Below are 26,574 nucleotides of genomic sequence, written 5' to 3' on the forward strand. Positions count from 1 at the left end.
TGGAAACTGGCAGCTCCCGCACTTCCAAGGGTTTGTGCAGACTACCCAGTGATAAAATATTTGCGTTGGATTAAGTCAGAAGTAATTCAGCCTAAGTCAGGAAGTTTCAGGGGATAAAAAGATTTCAGTGCAAGGATCTAGGTGCAGAGAGACCGCAGCTGTCCTTATCACAGAGGCTTTTGCTATCTTCCTTGGCTGACAAACGTCAGTGCCGAGTCATGGTGACAGAAGCAGTTCACCCTGCGCACACCTGTGCACACAGCAAATCCTTTCTACACCAACCAAATCCCTCAGGCACCTTTTCAGGACTCCATCCTTGATCAGGGCTATTCCTCGTGACCTTGAGGTTTCAGGGGTGTTTTGGTCCGTTTTACATAGACATGGGTACTGCAGCCCTTTCAGCTGCTGAACTCAACAAATTCCTGCGCTGCATTCCTTAGTATTACAGCTGAATTAGTACAATAGCACTGATTTCCAAGGGAACCACAAAAAAGCAACTCCGTAGCTCTCCCATTTGTATTCAAGTCACCAAGAATCAGGACTTGTCCGTCCTTTCCATCCACTTCCCAAGAAATCTAGACAGAACAAGGCATCTCAGCAAGCACTCCCTGACAGCTGATTAGTAAAGGTCCAAGGTGAGCAAATCCACTGCTTTTGGAAACTTTTTTAACAGTGCTGCCTCAGTTAGCAGCGAAAACAGCATGCAGTGGGGAGCTGGCTCTGTCAGGGCACCTGCTCAGCCCTGCCTGCAAAGCCATTGCAGGGCCCTTGGAAGAAAAACTTCCAAATTCCCACTGACTTCCGTGCCCTTGCTCACTCATTTATGAAAGGCAGAAACAGGAGGTGCTGAAAAACATTTAGCTGTGGTAAGAAGAGCAGAATTCTGGAGGGTTAAGGGGGTTTTTGTGAAGTGCTTGATGCGCTTCTCATGAATAATGCACCATGTCTGCTTGAGAGCAATGAGCCATCCTGGAGCACTTGGAAAACCACTCAGGTCACAGCAGATCCTTCACTCAGGGCACAAGAAGAGCCACGGGGATTTCATCAGCTGGGCCAATTTCTTCTGGTACCTTCCACTACTTCTGCTAGCTACTGAAAGTACAGACTGTTCGCCTCAAGAGCTTTGAAAACCCAAGTTGTGTTCCACTGCTCTGGGAAGCAACACAGCTTTGGGCTTTGCAGAGACCTGTGAGCAAGCCTTGCCAGTCTCCTACCAACCTCCATGACTGCATTCTCTAAAATGCTTCCATTTCCTTGCAAAAACACCCCTTATCTTTCCAGCAAGAGCAACTCCTCCACGAGCACACCAAACTGCCACACCTCGTGCATCCTTCTCTGCCAGGAGCCCAGGAGCTGCTGGGGCTGGGAGCTGGCAGTGCTGCTGGAGAGCCCTCTGCTGGGAAGCACCCCTGCTTCCCGTCCCCCCCAGCGCCCCTGGATCCGCAGCCAGCCCTGGGCACAGCCCCCCCGAGGGGCTGAGCTGCCGGTGTCCCCTCGGCAGTGAGCAGAGGGGCAGCTCAACGCCCCGGCCCCAGGGAGAAAGCAGATTTCTTACGCCTCAAGTTGTGTCCTGCTCTGTGCTACAGGGAACGAGGCCAAGGCAGCCTTTGGTCAGAGCCAAAAACGCAGGGCTTTGTTAAAATAAAGAAAGTGTGTTTGTTCCTACACCCGCAATACCCACCGGAGCGTAGGATGCCGAAACGCACGCTTCCGCCGCTTCCAACTGCTGGGACACCGGGACAACAAATACTCCCCCCTGCTCTGGAAGGAGAGGGCTAAGGAAGCTGCCCAGCTGACTCAGGCACTTCTGTGCTCTCAAACACACCACCTGCTCTCTGCTTTGGAGCGAGTTCAGACAGAAAGCAGGTCAGAAGGGACACAGATCCTTTCACTTCCCAGGGTAGGAGGGAAATCCAAGGCTGAAGTCAAGCCCTTTGAGCACACGGCTCATTGTATCCATGTAAAAATTGACTACAGACCTGATATGGCTGGGCTGCAAATGGGATGAGCAGAATTTACATCAGGAGGATTGCTTCTTTTCCCAGTTTGTCCCCAGCTGTCATTTTGATCATTTTCTTTCTCTTCCCCATTCCTCAGCTACTGGCATCCTGGGCCAAAAAAAAAAGCCACTGAGAATGCTCAGAAGGATGAGCCAACAATCCCTTCAGCCCTTTTGTAGAGCACCTGCACTGTGATCCAGACCAATTCCTCTGAGCACTGAATCCTTCCAGAGCAACAACACCACTGTCTTTACCAAGATGCTCCTTAGAGGGCTTCTAATATTTTATCACTGACTGGAAGGACGAGGAGCAATCTCACCCACTCTTAGTGGAAGGCCAAGTCCAACAACATGACCTGTACAGAAAAAAATTACAACTTACTTGGATTTCTACTCTCAAAACACAGCAGCCCCCAGCCAGCCTTCTTACCCTCTGGTTGAAGATAACTTCCCACAAGCAGATGGTGACAGGCATCAGGATTAGAAATGCTTTCCCTGATGTACACTGCTTCCTGCCTGCTTCTCTAAAATTGAATCCTTGCCTCTATAACACAGAGCATCTGGTCTTCAGCATCCAATATCCTGAAGGAAAGAGGAACTTGAATGGCAGGTCATCGTGATCCTCTTAATTCAAGACTACATCTTTTCCTGATGCTAAAAAATGCCATCTGGGACACCCCCACAGGGCTTTGGATATGCCAAATGTCAACTGCAGGAAATCTGAAATACACCACCAGCAGCACAAATAAATCACCGATTTCTCTACCTCATCCAACCATTTAAACACCTGAGCAGCCTTCTCAGATCATGTCTCACAATGGATACTTGGGAAAACAGCTATCAAACTACCACCACAGCATACTACACAGTAAATCCATGGACATCTATGTTGCTCAGCTCCAGTCAACCTACCATTGATTGATTTACAGTGCCATTTAGGTTATTGTCCTTGGAACACTATTTTCCTCTCACTTTGCCAATTCAAGCAGCAGATACTCATCTCAATGTTTCTTCTTTTTCTCAGTTCATTGCAGCTCTTTGCATTTAACCATTTTCCTATTGTGATAACTCTACTCCCAGTGACAAATGTGTTTCCACTGGTTAACTTCTCATGTGTTGCCTGATCTTCCCTCTGCAGGCCCTCTTTGGACACAGAGAAAAAGGCTACCCAGGAGCAGCTGGTAACTTGCAATACATCCTATTTTCTCTTCTGTCATTTTGTTTCTCAACTCCCAATAATTTTTAAGGAGGACACAATTTGTGATGCCCCACAACAAAGGCTGGCTTGGTTTGTTGGTTGTGGGTTTTGGTTTTTTTTCCTTTGCCTAGGGCTTCAGTCTATTAGCCTATTGTCTATCCTGGGTCATCAGAAATGTTTTCTTTTCTTTTCAAATAATTAAACAGCAGCATCATTCACTGCTTTGGATTTTCACATCTCTTGTTCTGCCTCTCATCTTTTATATCAACATTTCCTAAACAAAAACCAAACATTGGCAGGTCACATTTAGCCAGAAGTTTGTACTCTATAAATAAACCTTTGAGGACTTAATGACTTTTAAATTATTTGTTAGGCAGCTCCAGCAGAAACAGTCTAGTTTAGAGCAAACAACAGTTCCTCGGGAGCGTACATAACTCCAAAAGGGCTTTGCCACTTCAGGGCAGTCTCAAGAGCAAAGCATTCTAGGGAAAAAAAATCGGAGTGAAAGTGAAACTGGAGAAATGTGTTGTCCAAGCCAAAACAAGGCCAAAAAATAAGGAAGAAGCACCCCTGAGAGCCAGCTGATCTTTCAATGCACTTTCCAACTCCACAGCCTTCTGCTGCAGCAGCTCCTGCAAGTGCAGGCAGATGAGGAATACCCCCAGCATCTAGCCCCAGATCTTTGGGATTCATCCCAAAGAAAGGGAGAAGCAACATGAGCTGAAACCTTCCAGAAGCCACACACTCCACTGGAAAACCTTTGGATAGGTACCTGTAGGTATGAAAACCTTGCCTGACACATATCCAGCAACCTGGTCTAGTGGAAGGTGTCCCTGCCTATGGCAGAGGTTTAGCATGAGATGACTTTTTAAGGACCCTTCCAACCCAAAGCACTCTGTGATTCCATGACATTGAGAGTCGCTCCCCACATCCAACAATCACTAAGCTGTGCACTTCATGTGAGGCAGCACCAGGAAGTTAAGATGAGAAACCTGCCCACAAGACCTGTTGCTGAAACCGATTGTTTAAAAATACCTCTTGTGGTTACCTCCTCCATCAGTTGCTACTCCAGCAGCAGTCCCTAGCGAAGGCTGCTGCTGACAACCCACATCCGAGCTCCTCTCCACTGGAAGGAGGCAATTTGGTGAGCAGGAGTTGAAGGCCAAGGAGTGCCTGGTGCTCTGGAAGCACTGGGAAGGGCAGGCAGTGGAACCTCAGGCGCACTGACCTGCTTGGTTTGTTCACAACAGCCTCACAACAGCCGTGAGGACCAAGCTGTCACACAGAAGAGATGAAATCTCTGACTGGCCTCTGCTTCTCCAGCCTTCCAAGCAAAATAAATCCAAGGCATATCAGCTTAAGACTAATAGAAATTAAGGCACTGTATGAAATAAAAATGTGCAGAAACAATATCTTCTGCCTTAAAAGCTAATAAACTCGGGCTTCACCTCAACATTTGTGTAGCAACAGGAGATGACCATCCTGGGACAACATCCCGCTCTGTGTGCTTTAGGGCTCAGGCATGACGGAGTATTGACAGATATTTGGGACAGCATGTTCTGGTGGAGCATTTTAAGAAAATACCAGTGCTGTCAAAGGGCAGGCTTTCATTTTATGCTTGTACAACTCCAGAATAAAATATTGCCTTTGGAGAATCTCACATATAATTTGATTAATACAAACACATGAGGACTATCTCCATTTCTCAAAGCCTTGAACTTTTTCCCCCACACGTATGGTCCTACCTCAAAGCTCCCATCCATCCTCACCAAGGGAGGGGACATCCTCAAGGCACCTACCAGCTCATCCTCTGAGACCAGAGCATTCTTTTATCGAGCTCTGCAGTGGAGCAGGCAAGAGCCGCTCTCCAGGGCATGATGTCTTCATGTACAGCCTTGGTTCTGTTGGGAAACGCAGCCTGGGGCACTGACATCCCTGGTTTTCTCCCCTGCAGCAGGGGCAGCATAATCCATGTTCAAGCACTGGTGGTACCCTAGGCCTAATGTGTCCTATCCATGACAGAGACAGAGGCAGTGAGGACACCAAGGCAGCAGAAGCTGAGGGACACTGCATTCCCATCCCTCAAGACAACGTCTTCTGACCTTTTCTTTCTCCTTTCCCACCTATCTCACTTTGAGAGGTTAAATTCCAAGACTCCTCACTGAGTTGCTGGGGAGATTCCAAGAGACATTAACTGCTTCTTGAAATGACTTCAAAAGACCTTTTTTTCCGTCTCGTATTAATAGCCGGAATGAGGAAATTGGTTTGGATTTCATACTTACATCTGCTCCCCAAGTCTCCGCGCATTTCAAAACCCCATCTTAACCCAAGCCTCCTGCTATTAAGGGCTGCTACTCCATACAGGCACTCACACCCATCCCTTTCCACTTCCCCACAGATCTACAGCCCTGCGTTCCAACTGGCAGCCAGAGGTACCAGAAATAACCACAAGAAAGGCTGCCAGGAAACCTCCAGCCAAGTTTTGAAAATCCAGGCACTTGACACAAGCCTCTATGCTTAGAGGGCTTCAGCTGAAGGCAACCTGAACTCAGGCTCAAAAGGTTTGTGTACCAGGGATCAAATATCAAAAAAATGTAAATGCAATTACCTTTTTTCCTGCCCTCCCCATAAAAACATGCGGGAGAACAGTTGTTCTACAAGGCTGTTAGTGCATGCTTGTAACAGTCTGCTGCTGCTCCTGCCTCTCCGGTACTAGCTAATGGCTGGTTTTCATTCCTAAGTGGTTCCCCCAGCCCCCCCTGCCAAAGTCTATGCTACAGTGATTTTGGAAACTGGGTCAAAACGCAATTACTACATTCCCATGCTTCGGGGTGGGGAGAGAAAAGAAAAGGAGGAAGAATGGCAAGAAGCACTGGCAGCGAGCCAGCGCTGTGCTCCCCACCCTCTCACCTGTGCCACAGCCCCGAGCGCTCCCACGGCCGCTCTTGTTTCCCAGCACAGGCGTCAGGGAAGTCCCAAGGCAGGGCCTCCTGGCAGACCCTGGCCACCCCTGCCCTCACGGCTGTGCTGGAGGTGGGGAGCAGGTGGAAGATGCAGCTGGGGATAGGGAAGAGACCCCCAGCCGTCAGCAACCCCTGCACACAACATGTGGTCTCTGCCCTGTGACTCCTGGGGAAAGCGGTGGCAGCATCCAGACCAACTCTCCAAAGCTCTCCCCCAGGATGTCAGTCCCATCTTTTCCCTTGGTGGGGCATAAGCAACACATTTCAGTACTTTGGCTCCCCTGCTCCACTGCAAACATTTTCCATGGGAGAAGGAAAATATTTGTGTTTAGACGTGCCCTCACTATTGTCACACTCGGAGCACAGTCTGTCATACCTTATCAAGTTGCACATCTTCAGCACGCAGATGGTTTGTGAGGCTTTCCAGTACGGAAAAGGAATGACTGGAAGGCTTATTTATGCCATGTCTTCCCACTTAGGTCTTTCTGAGAAACACAGAGCCCATTATACACGTCCCCTGCCTTCCTCTGTCCCTCATTGCTCCTTGTACACAGTTATCACAAACCAATTCCCTTTGCTGCTCCTCTCCTTGGTTTTGCTTTCCACAGTTCTCAGAGTATCAGCTCCAACTCTGCAGCATTTGCTGGCTCTGCTCCCAATTAATAACTGCAGGTTAGAGTTGGGTCGTTATGGCTGCAGATTAATGCTGAAAAACATTCAACAGCTTCTGAGAGATACAGAGAGGCACACAGCCTTTCTTCTTCTAACATGGAACATGGTTTATCTTGCTATCCCTGTGTTCCAGGGAGATGTTATACCACTTATCTGAATGATTTTAACAGATCAAAAAGTTGGCTCCTCAAGAGCACCTGCCTCTGACAACAAGCCACAAGGCTGATGTTATCCGAGAAATAACTGTATATGCTAGCACAGGCTAGACAGATCACACTTGGGATAAAAAAAAAATGAACTTTCATGAAATCACTCTGTCTTCATCCACATACCAGCAATTAAGCAAGCAGGAACACACAGCAAAATGACAGGTTTCCACTGGATATCTGAATTCTTTCAGACTTGTTGCAAGGCACGGGATTGTGAAAACCCCACAGCTGGCTTTCTGAGGACTCTCCAGCTCCTAAAATCTCCGTAAAGCTCTCCTGTTACAACAACAGAGCTGGTGTAAAAGACCTGGCAGCTGAGAAGAGTCTTACACAGGTCATGACCTGTATCAACAGGAAAAACTTGATGAAAAACCAAGTCTGGCACAGAGAGAGAAAAGGCAGAGCTATGATTTTAGACTGGAGATCCTTGTACCCCTCCTGATCAATTCTGCCTCTCAGTGTCCCCTCCCAAAGCAGGCTGCCCAGACCTACCTCCAGTCCCTCCACAGATCCAGCTGTCCCATGGGTTCTTTGAGCAGGAGCACCAGCGGCTCACAGCAGCTCGCCTTCCACATTTGCTCCAGTTCAGAGAGGCAGAGCCCAGCAAACGCTGTTCCACTGGGAGGCACACTCCAACTCCAGGCCTGTATGACATTTACTATAACCCACTTCTTCCCGCCCTCTACCCCCCCAATGAAAGGGATCAAAATAGTTTCCCCCCTGTGACATTTTGCTTCATTTGCCCAACAGGCTGTGGGAGCGTCTCCATGAAAGCCTCTGAAAGCCAAGCAAGAGCAGCAATGCCTGCCACCATCAGGGTGAGCCCCGAAGTGGGAGACACCCCGTGAACACCCAGTCTCTCTGCTGCCAGCACAGAGAGCGTGGGGTCCAGGACAAACCGCAGTATCCCACTGCTACACTTTGCTCTGCAGATGCCACAGGTGAAAGGCGAGCTCTTCACCCGGTGACGCTGTAAGTAATACGTGTTGGCTGCCTGTCTGTGGGCCAAACTGCCCATCTTGGGGCTGATCTGAGCTCCTCACCTGACCCTTCACCCCGCTCACCTCAGCCCATCTGTCCCCTCGTGCGTTTTTCCTGGAAACGTGGTCCCTCCACGAGCCAGCCCCGCGTCCTGCCGCGTGCCCTCCCCGCACCGCTGCTGTGGGACCCCAGCTCAGGGGACATCCCACCTCACTCAGGGCAGCGTGCGCGGCCGTGAGGACACGGCACAACTGCCATCTCGTGTTTCAACTCCAGGCTGCCAACAAGCACAAGCAGCAATGAGAAGGGAAAGCTGCATCCAGTTGCAGATGAAGGCCAGATAACACCTGCCACCAAAAAGAAAGAGCTGGCATTGAGAGCCAGCATGTACATTTTCTTCATGTACATTTTCTTCATGTACAGAAGCACTGAAGACATTGGAGACCTGTGGTTCAGCAATGGACTCCACAGCGCTCCTCCCTTATGTCACTTGGATTATTCCTCATTGCACCTACACTTGCCCTCATCCTGGTTCTGAACCCAAAAGCAAGGGCTTGACTACTCATTCAAAAAGCAAGACATGCCTCCACAAAACCCTTATCTCAGACACTAAGATGGGTAAAATTCTCTAATTGTATTCATTCTCCACAGCCAGCTCTCTTGGAGCGCAGAGTACACCTTGCTTCCATTTCTACCTAAACCCCTCGCACACCTTACTCAGCAGTTACAAGCAAACAGAGCTTGTGTCTGTCTCACTTTTCAAGGCAAACATACGAGATAAAATACCAAACCCAGAAGCCATTCCCAAGGAAATCCCTTTTCCCCTCCATCTCAGACACTGCAAGTGTCTGGGAAGGAACTGACTCGCAGCATGAATCAGCTGGGCTCACGTCTGGCTGAAGCGCTGTTTTTTGCCTGTCCCTTTGAAGTCCTGCAGCGGGCGTAGCTGTGGTAACGCCGGCGTGGGCTGCGGTGTTTGGCTACTCCTGCACAGCCCTTGCCAGCACCCTGCTTTGCCCCAGAGCCTGCTGAGCTGCTCAAAGAGGCTGACAGCCTCTGCTCCCCAGCGCTTAGGATGGAACAGGCACTTGGGGAGATGCTCCCACCTGCCATGGACAGGTACAGAGAGGAATGGACTCACTCGTCTGCCATCCCCAGCACGGAAAAAACAAAACCAGTTTAACCCCACTCCACTGCCTTTCTCATTTCCTTCTCATTCCAGTGCGCCTCCAGGCAATGGAAACTCATTATTAGCCTCCAGTTAAGCCTCAGAAGAGATTTTCCTTCTGTAATTAACTCTTCACAACAATCACTTTTTCCTGCTACCTTTTTGCTAGGACTTGTGGCAAACAAGTCTGAAAACATTTTAAAACATCATTGATTTAAGGAATGGCACTAAGTGATAGAATTGAGAATGGAAATAAATTCTAGAAATAAGATTCAGGCCAGCACATTAAGTATGAGGTGCAGGAAACTTAGCTGGGTTTTTGCCCCCGGAGTTATCCCAGTTCAGTGTCCACAGGAAGATGCATTCTGACATGTACAGGTTTGGGAAGCAGAAACATGACAGTGCTTTCATACCTGGTACAAATGAAGTCAGTATGCCAAGTTACCTGGGAATATTCAAGTCTGATACACCTGAACAGGTAATCACAGCCCAACAACCAGCCTGTCAGGTTATTCTGTTTTGGGTTTGTTTTTTTTTCCCTTTGGAAATCTGAATTGTCAGCCCCTTACATTAACATGCATTTGGGAACAAAGCCAAAGCAATACTGCTCCTAGTCCAAGAACACCTAATGAAGAACTGAATCCTGCTCAAGTCAAAGGCACAAGGTAGAAGAAAAAGAATGAAAAGGCACAGAAAAAGAACACAGCAGAGTATCCAACAGGTATGTCTCTTTTAAGGCTTAAGGATTTCAGTACATTGGAAAGAACTTACTGTTGATGTCATTAAAACTCTGGAAGGGGCAATATTCTGAATTCAGGGTGCAGCCATTGCAGAAAGCAGGAGAATTTAAAATTCTTCAGCTCCATGGAAATTAATACCAGGTAGGGGAGGGTGATTTGTAACAAACCCAGCTATTTTTAACTGTTAAAATGTACATCTCTCACTTGTACAGCTGGCACAGGTGTCACACAATTAATGGGTCCTACTAAGACATGCTGTGGTACTGAACACTCCAGATGTGCCCTTAAAGATGAGTTGCAGAAGGAGATGCAAAGGTTAAGTGAAAGCCATTTCCTTTCCAGCACAGGACACACCAAACCTGCCCCTGCTCAGCAGGGCACACGCCAGGGAGCCGGCGCCGAGCTGTGACAGGAATAGATTCCAGAGGGAGCAGTGGATCCCCAGGACCCTAAGACCAATGCCAGACTCTGCTCCGTGTCCCATGTCCCATTCCATCCTCTTTTCCCCTCTTTGGAAAGTGGAGCCTGGCCTCATGTTCTTGACACCCATCCTCCAGACACTTGTATGCACTAGTTAGATTCCCTCTCAGTTTGCACCACCCTGTCCTGCCAAGCCTCTGGACATCCTAGCAGAGAGTTTTGGATCTCTTCCACGGGAATGACAGGCGAACAAATCACATCCCTACTCAGGCCAGCTCAATCCCTAGATTTCACCACTTCTCTGTATGGCCCACTAAATCCCTACTGAAAACATGAATGAGCCCAACATGCTCTTGGAAAATACACAGTTCAGTCCCAACCATGTTTGTTTAGAGGTGTTTCAAAAAGAAAACAAAAATAAATCTCATTTATCCATTGAGTTGTTGAGGCAGCATTGAAAACATCTTTAAAATACACAATTCCATCCATTTGTCAGAAAATTAATAGTTTATATGGATTCTGTCTGCAAGTCTGAACACTTGTACTGTGCCCTTGCTGAACATATTTCTTTCATCTGACTTTTGGCCAGTATTGAGGGAAGGCTCTCAAGAAAACCTGCTGCCACTTGTTGAGCACTTCAGGTCTTTCTCTCATGGGGTTCTGAGATTTAGCAATTCTGTATCTAAAACTTACTGAATATTATTTCTGCCTGTTGCTGATCCTCTTGTTAGTAAACTGATATTTTTTCACTGGTATCTACTTCTATTGGTTCCTTATTAGTGAAAAGGTATTGGTTAAACCTGTAAGGGGAGGCAACTCATTCCAGAGCCTTCTCCTTAGGTTGTCTTAAACCAAGACAAGCCCCAAAATGAATATTGGTGAGGAAAGGAGAAAAAACATTAAATAAATTGAAACAAGAACACTTGTGCTGCTGTCTGTAGAATGAGGATCCTAAAGAAAGATACAAAAATCCTCTTAGAAGGCATTTTGAGAACCAAAGAAGAAAGGAATTAACTTACTTCTGTTATTAAGTAGTCTCTCAATTGATTTGCCAGTGAGACCAGAGTTAAAGACAGAAAACACCACTGACTCACCCAGAGCCCTGCTCAAGTTCCTTAAACTTCTCCATGCTTTGATCTCCACAAAGGAAAAACCAGGAGATCTTCCTTCTCAGAGCCTGAGAAGTGACAAGCACAACAGTCCCCGAAGATGAGGGAGAGCACTCACAGCTCTGCCTTTTCAGCCCCTTCCAGAGGGAGCGCTGGGCACAGCCTTAAAGATCCAAATTTATTTCCTGGAAAACTTGGGCCAATTGATTCATTTACAACTTCATGGCTTTCAAAATCAGGGCTCATTTTAGTCTTGAGAATTTTCCTGTTAACAACAACAAATCATCCAGTTCTTCAGTGACAAAATTATTTCTTGTAGCACTTCCTTTGTGACAGAGGAAATCACAGTAAGAAGAGACATGGGAGACTTACAGCTAACCATATCTCCATACTTCCTGTCCAACACCTGCCTCACAGGAATAACACCACTCACTCCTGTTGCTAATGCTACAGGAGGCAGGGAATGGACACCTTGTTTAAGCAGGTAATTTTGCAAGACCTTTTATATAGCAGTTTCCTACGAACGATTTCAGGATACAGAGTGGATATCTGAAATGGTTCCCACTCTTGTGTCACCAGGAATTTCATCCAAAAATCCCTGCTTTGTTAGCTGCCCCACCAAGTTCCCAAATCCTAGCAGCATATTTACAGGTCCACGTATTCCAACACTTCCTTGTGCTCTATGGTTTGGGGCCCATGCCCACACGCTGCAGAGACACGTGTCCCGTTCCACGGCAGGAGCTTGGAACCAGATGAGTTTGAAGGTCCCCTCCAACCCAAACTGTTCCAGGATTCCATGGTTTTGGTTGCAAAGCAGCACTAATCTCACAGAGTGTGTGCATCGCTCACTTAAAATTTCTTGCAGGGGTTGCTGCAGGATCTAATTAAAAGTGATTATAATTAGCTCTGTAGTATTTCCCCTCACACTTTTGCATGAGTAATCAACTGAAGACGCCAAAACTCAAAACACAAGGGGATTTATCTGGGATGCAGAGACATAAAAAGGCTCCTTCCTCTCAGAGCTGACACCCCGTTGTCACATTTGTACAACTGCCACCGGAAGCCTGTCAAATGTTACGTGCCATCAATGTCATGGGCTGAAGTAGCCCAGGCTCAGAAAACAGGGTTCGTTTGTCTGAAGCCAAGCAACTTGACCACTGCTTCTTTCTGTCCTGCTGTGCATTATTAAAAGGTCACCAGAAACAAGAGCTCTGAAATGGTCTCTGCAGTTCTTTTGAACAGGATCTTTCTTCTCCTTCCTGTATTGGAAAGCAGGGAAGTTTTTAACTCAATTTAGAAAACATTATCTCCAAGTCAGAGCTAGCACCCAGTGAAATCGGTGGGGGAATCCATTTCTCTTGAAATCACTTGAAATTCTTTGCTAGCTCAGACAAACACCAGGTTGAAAAACCTGCCAAAGCTTTTTCTTACTCATCAACCAAAGAGCTGACATTACTCCATCCTCCTTCCCTTTGAGTGGTCAGACATTTTCCGTGGCCATTTAACAGCCTGCTGGAAAATCTCCCCGCTTCTGCCAACCTGCCAGATCCTCTCTTTGATGACCCTGAGAGCACAGAGCAAAGCTAAACTTTTTACCAGAGCACTTTTCCTGGGTGGGATGCACTAATGTGCCTCTGGAAGAAGAAGAATAGGCAGCTGGCCAAGACAGGAATGCTGCTGCAGGCATGAGTGGTTTATCTTCTGTTTGATCTTTTCTGCTAAGGGATGACAAGAATGGACTTAATAAATCTGCATAAACACATGAAAGAAGCACGAGTCTGGGGTGATTTGGTGAGCAAAGACAATTCTGTGTTGTCAGCACGGATGCTCTGACACAGTGGAACATTCATGTTATAAAGAGCATCATTACAAAGACAGCAGTCATTCTTTTAAGATGAAGAAGCTCCTAACTAAGCAACAAGATGGAACAAAGTAAGAAAAAGTATCCACATTTTTAAGTTTCCCATTCATTTTTTTTAAGAAATATTTTCTGATTCCTTTGTATGGAAAGAAGAAATGCTTCTAAGATACCATGAGATCAGTATCAGAGTACCAGGCATAGAGCTTCCTACAAGAACTTTCACCCGTGTTTTAACTAGGATGTCTGTTCCTTCCTGCCTACACGACTTCAACGCTGTTTTCCAGCCTCAGCTCTCTACCTCTAGTGCCACAATTACTTCCATCCCTTATCTCTGCACCTTACTCGATCTCTTTGATGAGTTGTGCAATGTTTATTCACCATTTGATCTTCTCAGATTGTTTCATAGCAACAGACAACAGTTTATGGTGGATATTGTGTGAAAACTCTCCAGCAGAACGTGCCTATGAATCCTGCTGCTTTCTTGCATAATGTGACTGTCTTTGGAACAATAATGCTGGCCAACAACTTACCTTAATTTTATGCTAAAATTAGAGCGGTTGAGCATTATTTATTTCGAGTCCACTGGTTTTAGTGAATACCAGGAAGTAGTGAGAATGTGTCCCATGCACTGCAACCCCTACAGCTTCATCCACAACACTCAGGCAACGGCACTTGCAAAATCAGAGCAGTCAGAGCAGAAAACACTGCGTGGCAGCTACACCCAGGAGAAGTTCAATGTGCCCACCACATTCCTTGGACTGAACACCTTCAGTAAAAGGGAGACCCAAACCTTGGCACTTGGATTCAAAAGAGCTTCTCAGCGTCATAAAGAAAACCATATTCAAAGACCCCCAAGCAGTACAGGAAAACGTAAAACCAAATTTTTTCCAGCTAAGTCTCAAGGTGTTGCAGTTTTGGCAGCTGCAAACTGAGCTCCCTGAGCTCCCTCCTGCCCCCCAGAACAGGATGCAAGTGGAGAAATTCAGGCATTTCTTACTATATCAGGCAGGCAGGTAAAAGGCTTAAGTGATGTTTAGCATCCACATTAATTTTGTGACCAAGCACTTCTGAAGAGACAAAACAATGGCCTGTCTTCAGTTTCATAAGGAGAAGTGCCTAAAAGCACAAAAAGTGTCCAGACTTTGCAGTTCTCTAACCTTTCCTGGTGAAGTGCCATCAGCTGCCAAACAGCACAGTCCCTTTCCCTTGGCAACTGAACCACGTCCTTCATAATCCTTGAACCAGTCCCTGCTTACACAAGGGTCCCCAAATCTTTCCTGAGGGCTCTAGGAGAGATCCTGACCTTTGGCTTTGTCTTTCTCCCTCACTCTCTCTGGGCTTGCTTAAGTCTGGGCCCTATTTACCGTCTCTCCTCTAAGATCTTTTCCAATTTACACATCATCAGTCATTTTCCCATGTCCAACAAGGCAAGTGAAGGTTTTGCAATATAAGACTTCACCAGTATATTCACATTTCCTGCTGCTACTTAATTTGACTTATTGGAACAGGTCACTGACTCCTTTATTTATACTGTCTGTATTTCAAACGAAAATGCAGTGCTCTCAATCAATTTTCCAAATAGCTGCTAAGATTTTTAAACAGAAGGGTCCAAATATACAAAACAACCAGGCACAGACATGTTCACCCATTCAGTTTTTCAAAACACACTTGGTTCACTGGGTAAGGCCACCCATGAAATTCCTGATTTGTTTCCTTCAATATGGGAAGTAAAAAAAGCACTCCTGATCATCTTACAAATAGTTTGATAGATTTCTATGTCCACTGCATCATGGTGATATTTTATAATATGGACTATCCTCCCAAAATTAGATTTTACACCACCAATATTGACAATTTAATTCCTTGCAAATAAACAAAGGGTGAAACCGTCCTTTCTGGCAACGTTATGATCTTAGATAAGGCATATCCCATTCCCCTTCCATCTTCCATTCTAAGATCTTATGCCATCAGCACACAAAGGGGAAGGAAAAGTACGAACTGTTCAGATACATCAACTCCTTTTTACGGGAGAAGCCCTGGAGCTTCTGACCATGTAAATAAATACCTGACTGTTATAGAAGAGCAAGGACCAGAAACAGGTTCTCTGACACATTCCAAAAATAAACACGGCTGTTCCATCCCCATTATCAGACATACCTGATCCGAGTCTCAGCAGGGGCCACTTGTCTGAGCAAGCAACATCACGTCTCAGGATGGCAGAGCTCTCGTGACCTTTATTGTTATTTCTGTTATCAAGGACATCACAAAACGCTCTTCCTTGGAAGTGATGTTTGGCTCTGTTTTTCTGCTGGAGGAAGGATTCCATTTTTCCTTTTAATTGTTTATTGTTGTAGGGATCAGTGCTTTTAAGGTATTTCATGTAAGAATTTTTCACACAGAAATAGATACTGACTCACTGGAAGAAGACAAAAGCTGAGCAATTTGAAAACAGGGCTTTTGGTACCCTTAGCTACATCTCCACCACCACAGGCTACAGATGTGGAATTCTAAGCCCTAGAAAGACTTGCTTTTCATGTTAGGAAACCTTTGCTTTCCACTTAACAGCTGCTCTGACCACATTAAATCCTTCAAACCAATAAATACAGGGAAACAAGGGGAACTTCCTTCTCCACTGGAAAGAACAGAAACTTAGTTCCAGTGCTAAGAATCTGCTGGCTGTCCTGTCTCTCCTGTTCGAAGGCTTCACTCTAAACTCTCAAAACAACTCTCAAGAGACACGTTCTCTAAACAAGACAGCAATTTTTATAGGGCAGGACAGGAATGACAAGACAACTGGGAATGGTTTAACATGGACACAGGGAAGGTTTAGGTATTATGAAGAAACTGTTTCCTGTGAGGGTGGTGAGGCCCTGGTTGCCCAGAGAGGCTGTGGCTGCTCCATCCCAAAAAGTGTTCCAGGCCAGGTTGGATGGGGCTTGGAGCAACCTGGGTGAGTGGCAGGTGTCCCTTCCCGTGGCAGGGGCTGGAGATGTGCTTTAAGATGTGCTTTAATGTCCCTTCCAACCCAAACCAGCATGGCTGGCTGTTCCCACCGTGACTCTGGGACTGCAAAACATGGATGGGCTGTCTGAGGGAGGCTCTGTGGAGGCTGGAGGCTGCCCCCCTCTGCCCTTCAGCACGACCGCTGCCCTGAGCCCAGCCCAAGAGCCAGCTCTGGGTCGGGTCAGGTGTTCCTGTGCCAAGAATGTGCTGACACACCCAACCCTACAGGGAGCACCGAGCTGGTCTGCATTGCCTTACAACCTTATTTCCATTTTCCACAAGTAACAGAGTGTCACTGATCGGTTTTAAGCTCTTCTCCTAGATCTGCTTTAAGTTATTTCCCATTAAATGGTACTAAAGGATGTGTTAAAGGCAGGATGGGATGTAATAGGCCTTAAATATTTATGGTCTTTGTATTTATTACAGATCTCAGGCCTCCTATACAGTACGTGCCAGCATCTCCATTCAATGCCAAACACTGTCAACATTCCAACAGGAAAAGTTTATACCTACCTCAAGTTAATAAATCAAAATTACCACATCAGCCTATAGATTTCTTTCTAGTTTAAAGGGGATTTAGAACGCTGCACAAGGAAGAGAAATTTGCTATTGCTAAGCTGGAGAGTTTAGTAGAGTTTATCTACTAAAATAGAGTCAGTAAATAGCACGTTAGAGAGAGGCCATTCTGGAATGCAGTTGGCCAGAAATGAAGCACTACAATTAGCAGGAAATTCTAACAGTTTGGTGAGAGTGCTCTGCATCACACTTACAGAAATAGACTTCAGCTTGCATTTAAATGCCAGCCTGATTCGCAAAACCAGGCAGTGCTGATGTCTTCATCATCATGTAAGTAGATTCAAAGCTAACTCTGGGCAGAGTTAAAAACAGAAAGCAAAATTAGCCATTAGCATGGAAAGTCACTTTCACTGTTGTATTTTTATATTCTGTCTCTACATTTTTGGCCTGCAACTTCATATTGGAAGATATCAGCTGCTGAAAACCCAACTTCAGCACAGCACTCTGTCCTTCCTAAGCCCATTCTGCTGCTCATTCCCTGGAGAGCTTTCTCATGTGCTTTCTACGCTCTCCTTGCAGGCAAAGCTCAGCAAGCAAGCAGGAAGATTTTTCCTGCAGCTTACAAAGCAGAAACCCCCACGTTAACCTTCCCGATGACTCTCACACGCACTGAGGCAGGGCACAGTTAGATTCTCAGCTATGTAATTTCTATTCACACTTCGCCCAAGTGCTGACTGATTTGGGAGCACGAGGCCAGCACTGGCAGAAGGAGAGGAACGCCTGTTCTGGGGAGCCAGCGGGTCTGCAGACACCTGCCAGGCAAAAATCCCCGTCCCGCACGGCTGGGATCACCCCCTTTCCCGATTTGGGATTAGCATGTCATTTGTCTGTGCACCAGCTCTTCCCATCCAGCATCTCCACCAGCTGTCAGAGGCTCTTCCCAACCCACGAGGCAGATGGCTCTGCGGCTGGGATGCCTATCCAGTGCTAGGCACTGGCACTTGGCAAGTTGCTGGAATCCCTCAGCAGGACTATAATAAGCACAGGGCATGACTAAACCTGAAGTGCTGTTTACTTTTCCAGAGGCATCGTGCCATAATGCATACGCCACAGAGAACCTGACAAAAATGTGACCCACATCCTCTTTCAACTCCTTACCCCTCTCCCAGCAGCATCTCATCACCCACAGCCAGCATCCCAAGCCCCGGGAAGCTGTTTTGGAGGCGGTTCCTGCTGGGACAGGCAGGTGAGTGTGTGGCCCACAACCAGCACACAACAGGGAGCTATAAGCCTTGTTCTGTCCAAACAGCACCAAGCAGGTACAGCAGCTGGGAGCACACTCTAAAAGCCTCAGTAGAGTGACACCTTGTACCACGTCACTGTTTACTTTCGGCTGTGTTATCAGCCCTCTGGCTACCACTAGCTCCCAATAATTGTCCTAATAACCTTTGCACAGGCATGAATAAGGAAGGCTTTGAATAGTCAGTCAGGAGTTTTTAACAAATAATTCCAGGACTAAGAGCTGGAAAGGCAGGGTTAGTTCTCCCCTGAAAGGCAGGGGGCAAACCAGCCACGTGTGACATCCTTGGCACTTTTTGCAGGCAGAGGAAACAAAGTGCTGGATGCACATAACATGCTGGATAACCACACCTGAAATGGTCCATCCCAGGCAACTCTGAGCCAGCCTCAAATTCCTGCAGTAAACACTTCATTTTCTTTGCAAACAAGTCATTTGCAAATATTATCCCAAACTGGTGAACAAAAGTGAAAAGAGGAGGCAAGTCACAACCCTTAAAGCAAGGTATTCTGAAAGGTGATTTTACAATCCCACCAGTCAGTATCCTAAAAACCTGTGCCCAAAGTGGTGATGCAACATGCCCATATGTAGGCACATGCACACAGATCCCAACTCTTTTTATGAGAAGAGCAACAAAGTGAAAAGAAAGGAATTGTTCCTTTTTGAAGTCACGCACAGATTATTAAAACTGGATTTTGGAAGCATTCCAATTCTAATTCCTTCCTCTAAAAGAACTCCATGTCTTAAAAATACACAGTATCCCATAAGCACTATGTCACTTGTCCTTTTAACTCCTAACCAGGCAGGGAACTAGCAGCAGCTCTGTTTTAAATGCATGGGAAAAGGCAGATAAAATGACATGAAATGGCCTGTTTCAGTTCAAGGAAACCCAACAGTCAAGTCAAACAATACACTCAGTCTTGTTTAAACCAAAGTAGGTTTTGAAGAAGAGGCCTCTCCTTTTTCACTTATAGAAAGAAGAAAAGGTGGACCCTTTAAGCTATTTCAGACTGCGTGCCTGTAAGCACTGATTATATTAAAACTCCCTCCTGACCAACATCTTTGTCAAAACTAGGGCCAACACCATTTGGAAATCTTTCTGCTAAAAGTACTTTGCTTCAGGACACGGCTTCAAACCATCACCTACAGCCAAATGCAACCACATGGCCTTTTCTGACCCCTCACTCCCTGCAATCCCCACTCCCAACAGTGTCAGCCTCAGAGTTTGCAATTCTGCTCCTTCCAGCCAACAACAGGAATGAAGTTGGACCACACATCTCCACAGAGGACAGGATCATGTTTCTCTGAAATGCTTCAGTTTTGATGTCAGTAACTCCATGAGCTGCACATACATGTAGCTTTCTGGAAAACTTTCATTTGGAAAACTTGTATTGATTTTTCAGGTGAGCAGCTCATTGGGAACCAGAAGTGTTTGGCTCTGAAAGCTCAGGACCACCAGTTCAGACCCAGTCTTTACCTGGCACCTTTCAGACTTGGGTTTTTCTCAGATGGGTGGTAGCCAGACCTGTTAGCCCACCTTGATGAGTGTGGTCTCCCAAACGCTCACAGCTAATCACACTGCTTGAACTTTCCCTTGCTGACCAGGAGGTGTGGGTTTCTCATAAAGCAATACAGCATCATCGTGTATCACCACCATGCTATCAGACTGGAATCCCAGCCCCTTACCTTGTTCAAAGACTGGTTTTCTAGGGGAACTCCTCACCGGTACAGGTCACGCCTCTCAGGTAACCAGTGGTGGCCATCCGCAGCACAAGAGCTCCATCCAGTGGCCCCTTCTCCAGCCAACACTTTCCAGAGCAGCAAATCCATTTTGCGTGTGCCCCTTGTGAGACTCCCAGCAGTACCAAGGTGCTTCAGCTCCCTCAGTTTCCACCATGCAGCTTATTTCCCATTAGAAATTGGGAGGTTATACCAGAGGGGATAAACCCCACCGTGGACACCCAAAAATGATGGTAATTTCTGAAATGTTACGAGTCTCTTGTTTTCAGACAGCACTGAGATTGCTTCCCACAGATATCCATCCCTCGTGTGTTCTCCTGAGCCCTTCAAACCATTACTTAATACAGATGATTCTAAGCAAAAATGCTGATGTCTTAGAGCCAGCACACTTCCTCAGCAGCTCCAGAAACCAGAGCAGGAAAGGACATGTTAAACAGCAGTGTGACTTTTGGAGCCATCACTGTTTCTACCTCACTACATGGTCTCAGAAGACCACCACTCTGAAGTACAACCAGTCTGTTCCTGGGACCCTTCTCTTGCAAAGCCTGGAGCAGTGGGGCACCTCTGAGGCCAGCCAGTCCTCTCCTCCCTAGTGTACCCCCACATTGTTTCTGACAAGCAGTGATGCCAGCTGCTGTTCCACTTGCTCGAATTTACCTGGGACAAAGAGTTATCTCTCTGATCTTTCCTTGGGTGATGTAACAACATGCTCAAGAAAGAGTGTTAGACTGAATTCCTCCTGGGTGCCTTATAATTAGAAGGCACAGTCAGAAGACTGTGGCAATAAGAGAGGCTGGCTTTAGGTAGCTGAGCCAAAAGACAGTTAAAAAATGGCAGTTGTATAAAAAGCAGAAATAAATACTGTACACTCTTGTTATGGAAAGAACTGGCATGATCTCATCTCTGAAGGGATTTAGGTGCTAAATTGCCTCTGCAACCAATTCAAACCCTCAAAATTCCTGAGCCTGTGAAGTTAAGTGCAGATTTAATAATAAAATGTTCTTTACCTATAAAAAAGACTGTTTTAAAAGTCAACTGTAATTAACTGCTGACAGGTCTCCAAGTTAAACTCTTTGTAAGGGCAGCTCAGAGACAGTGTCCCATTGTTAACACCACATCTCACACTCTGCAGGGACCAGTTTTCCTTTTCTTCTGCGGCATTATGCAGGCACGGAACAACCCATGAGTCTAATCCTGCTTTCCTTTAGGTTTGCAGACCTTCTTCCCACAAGATATTTTCCCACCAGCCCAGGGCACACTTGCTCAGCCCACAGCCCAATTCCAAAGACACCGGAGAATGTGTGCTTGACTTTGACACCAGAGAACCAGTTTATATTTTTCCTCTCTTCCCATCCTATAACCACAAACTAAAGTGCCCAGCTGAAATATTAAGTGTCCTGCTGAAGCATACACTGGGTGTGGATCAGTCACAAAGAAACCCTCTCAGCTGTAGCCATGGACTCCCCCCAATTACCTGTGATGCATTTCTGCTCCTTCCTTGTGCTTCTGGAGCAAGTCCCTTTTCAGCTTCACCGCGATGCACGATGGAGGATTGCGAGAGTCTCAGATACTGCCAGCCATACCAGGAGCTGCAGGGGTGCCTAGAACAAATAAAAGAGATTATTTGCCTTGCACCCAGATGCCTCTGAAAAGGCCACGGCCACACTGCAACAAGGAGAGGGCTGCTGTTGGTTGCCAGGTGTAACAGTCAGCAGTGGGGCTGAGCCAGGCTGGACCAGGCTTCAGCTTCCAACATCTCAAGTGGCTGTGCAGGCCCTGAGGCTCTGCTGCAGGTGCATTCCCACCAGGACACCAGACCAGCTCGTTACCACAGAGCAACAAGGGCTTTTTTCTCTCTGTAGCCAAGGCAAGCAACTGTGGGACTTGAAGAAGGCACTTAGTTCATCACTGTGTCACAAGCTTGTGGCTTTCTGCTCCTGCCCAGCCTTGCTTATCCAGCCAACATCTCCCTTCACTACCAAGTGGAAAAGGGAGAAAGGACTCTGTAGGAGGTGGATAAAATCAGTTTGACCACTGAGGCTCAGGCTATTTTGGCCATCATTAAAGCATCAGATTAGCCAGTCCATTTCCAAACCACACCCACAGAGAAAGGAAGAAGCTGAAAACAAGGCTGCAGTAGCCAATGGGAACAAGCAAACTGCCCCACAACACACATGCACACACCCAAAACCGTTCAACTTGTGAGCAAGCCTGGGAAATCCTGAGGCTGAGCATCACAGACCATTCTCAGAAGGACCAACGTATGGGAATGATTTTCAGGAGCTGGCAATGGCCTGGGTATAGAGCCAGGCTCTTGCCACTGCACTGGGTACTGTAAGGACCTCCCTTCCAAATCTATAGAGAAAAACCGGCCTTACATGTGCACTCTGACACCCCCTGGCCCTCCTGGGTCAGCCACCTGGGGTGGGCAGGCCAGCCTGTTAGACAGAAAACCCACAGAGAATCTTCCTAGAGAAGAAAGCCAAAACCCAGACCCCGGGTGCTAAGAGATTACAGGAAAGGCAGCCATGAGACAGCAGAAACCAAAACCATAATGAGCTGCAATGATTACTGAGCAGTAGCTGTGCTGTGTGTGGTTACAGAGCAATACTCTGTGTTTAGAATCACTGTGACTATAGAGTCTGGCTACATGCTGTGGGCACTTTTTTTCCCCAGACACTACTAAACCTAGAAGCTGCTTCTCAAGTCTCTGCAGGATGTGGCAAAATCTGTCAGGAGTTTCAAAGCCCTGCTCCTTTGCAAATCCAAGCATCACCAAGAAAACAGAGTGACAGTTTACAGAGAGAGCTGTCAGGAGAGTGAGGTGACATCCCCTGATGACAGCAGGACATGGGATTAAGCCAAACCACTCACAACCCTCTAGTGAGAGTCAAGAATGGTCCTGGGCTGGCCAGGTTACGTGGAGTCAGAAGGAGAAGTGAAATGAAGCATGTCAACACAGGCTGCATTTTCCTTCTAAGGCAGATAAGGAGAGTGCTGGAGGGCTCTCAGCAGGGAAGGAACACAGTTGGCTTCAAAAAGTTGTGAAATCTTTGCCTATTTCCAACCAGTGCCTCAGTGATGGGAACGAATGAGCAATCATTCCTGGACTGGGAGGAAAAAATAATTAGCTTTCCCAAATCATTATGGAAAGTAAACCCAATAGTAAGTCATACAAAAACACCATCTGCCCAACAAACCTCAAATGACACAGTTAAACTCGGTGAGAACCTCCTGGAAGAAGGAAGCCCCTTTGGCTCCTTTCTAGCTGGTACCCAAACAGCTGGAGGAGTTACTGGGAGGTTACCCAAGTCCCAGTTACACCAGTTTATCTATAAATATAAGGAAGAAAAATCTGTTGTGAGGAAGGGTTCACTAAGTCCCCTGGCAGAGTCCACACCTGGGAGCATCACACCATCGCTATTTAGATGGAACCCCTTCCATCTCAGAAGGCCAAACTCCAAGAAATTATTATTGCTGCAAGAAATTATTATTGGTCAAGCAAAGCCACCAAGTCATGGAGAATAAGGAAAATACTGGCAGCCAAGCAGGTTTAGAAGAGATATCAGGAAGGAATATCTTTCCTGTGGGACTGCTGAGGCCCTGGCACAGGTTGCTCAGAGAAGATCCCTGGGAGTGTCCAAGACCAGGCTGAACAAGGCTTGGAACTATCTGGGGGAGTGGAAGGTGTTCCTTCCCAGGGGAAGGGCTGAAAGAAGATGACCTTTAAGGTCCCTTCCAACTCAAACCATTCCTTGACTCCATGATTCAGGAGGATGGAGCTGCAGAAAAAGGGTGCAGGCTTCCTCTCTAGCAAAAAATAACAAGGATTTTTTTTTTTATTTCTTAGCAAATACAATTGTGTGTAAATAATAAATTCTGAGCTACTAACTTGTGGGAATCTCATTCACTTGAGCCAGTCTTTGATCATCCCCAAGCTCTAGTAGAGAATGTTTTGATGGGGCCTACTCTAGCAAAATAAATCCAAAGTTCAGCAAGGCTGCTTTCAAGTTCTTCAATAACCTTTTAATGACTCTCTGTTGCCTCCTGACTTCTTCCAGCCACTCAAAAGCCATGTATCACACATTCAGCCTTAAAAAAAACAAATAGATGAACACTGATACCAAATTTAATCAGAACATTGCTGTAAATCCCTGGAGATGAGGTTGTGCAACAGGCTGCCAGAAGCAAGGAGCGCACTGCTGTGGTAAGCAATTTGTAACAACAGTTAGGACAAGTGAAGAAATCAGCAGTGGGGCTGGGGTGGGGATTTTCATCAGCCTCTAAAAAGACTCCCTGCTCTACATGAATTATAAGCAAATGCCTTCGTTACAAGGAAGTCATAACACCCTTTTCCTTCTCTTAGGAAACATCTAAACATGCCCAATTCCTTACCAACAGCAGATAAGCAAAGAGCTCCAGGGTGAAATGGATCTCTAAATGCCACAGCAATGCAGACTTCACAGAGGCTGTTCTCCACATTATTTATATCTGCAGTACACTTTTCATCTTACTACCCCAAGAATCCTGGTTTTACATTCCTCATCAAACTTGTTTTTCCAAAGCAGTAAAAGTCTGCCCAATCCCACATCTCACGATGTCCCTTCCTGCCAGAGCAGAACCTGCCTGCGGGGGGAAATCAGCTTTCTCACAGAAAAGAGGTTTAGACACACACTCTTCTTGAGAGGCTGAATGGTACCTTAAACATCTCCTTTCTCCCTCTCCCATCAGTGATTTGTAAAAACTGAATGCACTTGTGCTCTAAGCCAGCAGAATTCAGATGCCAAGAGGGGAAAAAGGAAGAGAAAAACCACACAACTCGTATCCAAAGCAAAATACAAGTATTTCAAATTTATGAGTGTCAGAGGAAAGCACTGCCCTAACCCCTTTCATTAAACATTGACAGAGAGCTCATCTGCATATCTCCATCTCGAGCAAACAAACCCAAGTTTGGAGTCAGGTGTGCTTAGCTGGATTAGAGATCACTTTTCCTCTCACCCCACCATATTTAGGGCATGAAAGGGAGAACAGAGCCTCAAAAACACCGTCAGGTTTGGGGCTGATGGCTCTCTCCCGACTCCTTTCGCAGCACGTTTTCCTGACTGGGAGATGCTACGAAGAATACAAACACAGAAACCACAGGCTAACCTGGTGGGTTCCTCTTTGACAATATGCTCTGTGCCAGGGGGAAAAGAAAACAACACACCTTCATTCTCTTACAACATGTGCTTAGCTAAGTCCCAGTTCAAATAAACAGCTGTGCCCAGACCTTCACTCCGAGGGCAAGCCTGCGCCACGAGATCAGCTCACCTCTGCCTTGCCTCATGCCAACAAAGGGTTTGTAGGCTGAGCACAGCCTTTCCTGGTGAAAATTTATTCTTGCTGCGAGAAATTATTCCAGCTTTCCCAGGCAAAACCTGCACTGACACAAAGAGCTTTTTAACCAAAGCAACTGTGCCAGCAGAAGACAGAAAACAAAAGAGGTTGCCAAGTTTGTAATGGCCTTATTTAGTCGTTAACCTGTTTATTTGGCAGGGAACAAGCATCAGTAGATCCCCTTCAAAGCAGGTCTTATTCACTGTCTCTGTGGGGATGTAAAGGCCTGACCCAACAACCACCACTGGAGCATCCAGCCCCTCGCAAACGGCTTCTCCTACACTCACCACCCTCGAGTGGCAGCACTGCCCTGGGTCTAGATATGGAACTGCCATGGCATGATGGAATTCATCACCACAGAAGGCTCACAGTAACCTCATCCCCCCACAGTAAGCTTCCTCAGCCCCATCAGCCATCATCTGTGAAGAGCAAAACAGCAAATGCCTCCCTTGGGAAGTGGCTGGCACATGCAGACCTTCTAGAGAGAAAAACCAAGATATTCAAATTCCTTGAGGGACTTACCCTTGCCTTTGTTCTCCCACTGCTGCTTCCTCACAAGTCCAGCAGGCAGGAGCCAGCACAGAGGTTTTGCTGTGTCACTGGCAAGGCAGGAACTCAGCACCCACCTGCTCTCTGAGTGCTGAAGCTTTGGCAATCGCTCAAGGTAACAGGTTAGCAGCATGGAACATTCCTAACCTCCACTCTGTCCCTCTTCCTTTCCATCAGATACGGGAGTGAAACGCCATACACCGCAATAGCTCTTTAGGTGTGTCTTCAGGTGACACTTCCCAACTCTCAGTACAGTTGTCAGCTACAGAAAACAGGTCAGTTTTTATCCTCCCCTCCTTTAGAAACAACAGAAGCCCCTCACCGCTGAGCAGACCTTTCGGCATTGTACTTCCAAACCCGGACGTCAAATTCCATCCATGAATTTACTCCTCATGTCCATAAGCCTGCTTGGTCTGGTCCCTGCTCACCTCATTCCCTCAGCACGTAATGTGACGTATTCTGCTTTATTCAGGTCACTGCCTGTTCCCACCCCTCACTCGGTCATTCCAATGAGATACACAAGTCTTGCAGTTCAAAGCAAGAGTTCCATCCAAGCTAACTTCAAGGGCCAAAGGATTTGCAAAAGCTAACACAGAAACCCTTCAGGAAGTTCCTTAAGATCATCTCGCTCCTGTAAAAGTGGTTTGGAGCAACCCTAAGAACTGCTAACCCACCAGTTTCAAACCTGACAGCTAACCTGAGCTTCTAAAAGAAAGCTGAGAGCCCTCATTTTGACCACTGAGGAACCAAAAAACCCCATCCTGCGGATGGGA

General features: G+C 46.6%; 1 protein-coding gene across 2 annotated transcripts in view; it reads right to left on the reverse strand.

The window, feature by feature from the left end:
* Window positions 1-26,574, reverse strand: part of SLC4A4 (solute carrier family 4 member 4) — a 143,375-nt gene that overhangs the window by 115,493 nt on the left and 1,308 nt on the right. The window contains exons 1-2 of one of the 2 annotated variants that reach the window (XM_033513342.1): window positions 25,775-26,160; window positions 21,351-21,477 (exon numbers count right to left, since the gene is read on the reverse strand). In XM_033513342.1, coding sequence (XP_033369233.1) covers window positions 21,351-21,361 — 11 coding nt within the window. In that variant the 5' untranslated portion in view covers window positions 21,362-21,477; window positions 25,775-26,160. Of the gene's footprint in view, window positions 1-21,350; window positions 21,478-25,774; window positions 26,161-26,574 lie in introns of those variants that run through there. The other variant, XM_033513343.1, reaches the window with a different exon arrangement.

This window comes from Parus major, chromosome 4, assembly GCF_001522545.3.
Source record: "Parus major isolate Abel chromosome 4, Parus_major1.1, whole genome shotgun sequence".
NCBI classification, from domain to species: domain Eukaryota; kingdom Metazoa; phylum Chordata; class Aves; order Passeriformes; family Paridae; genus Parus; species Parus major.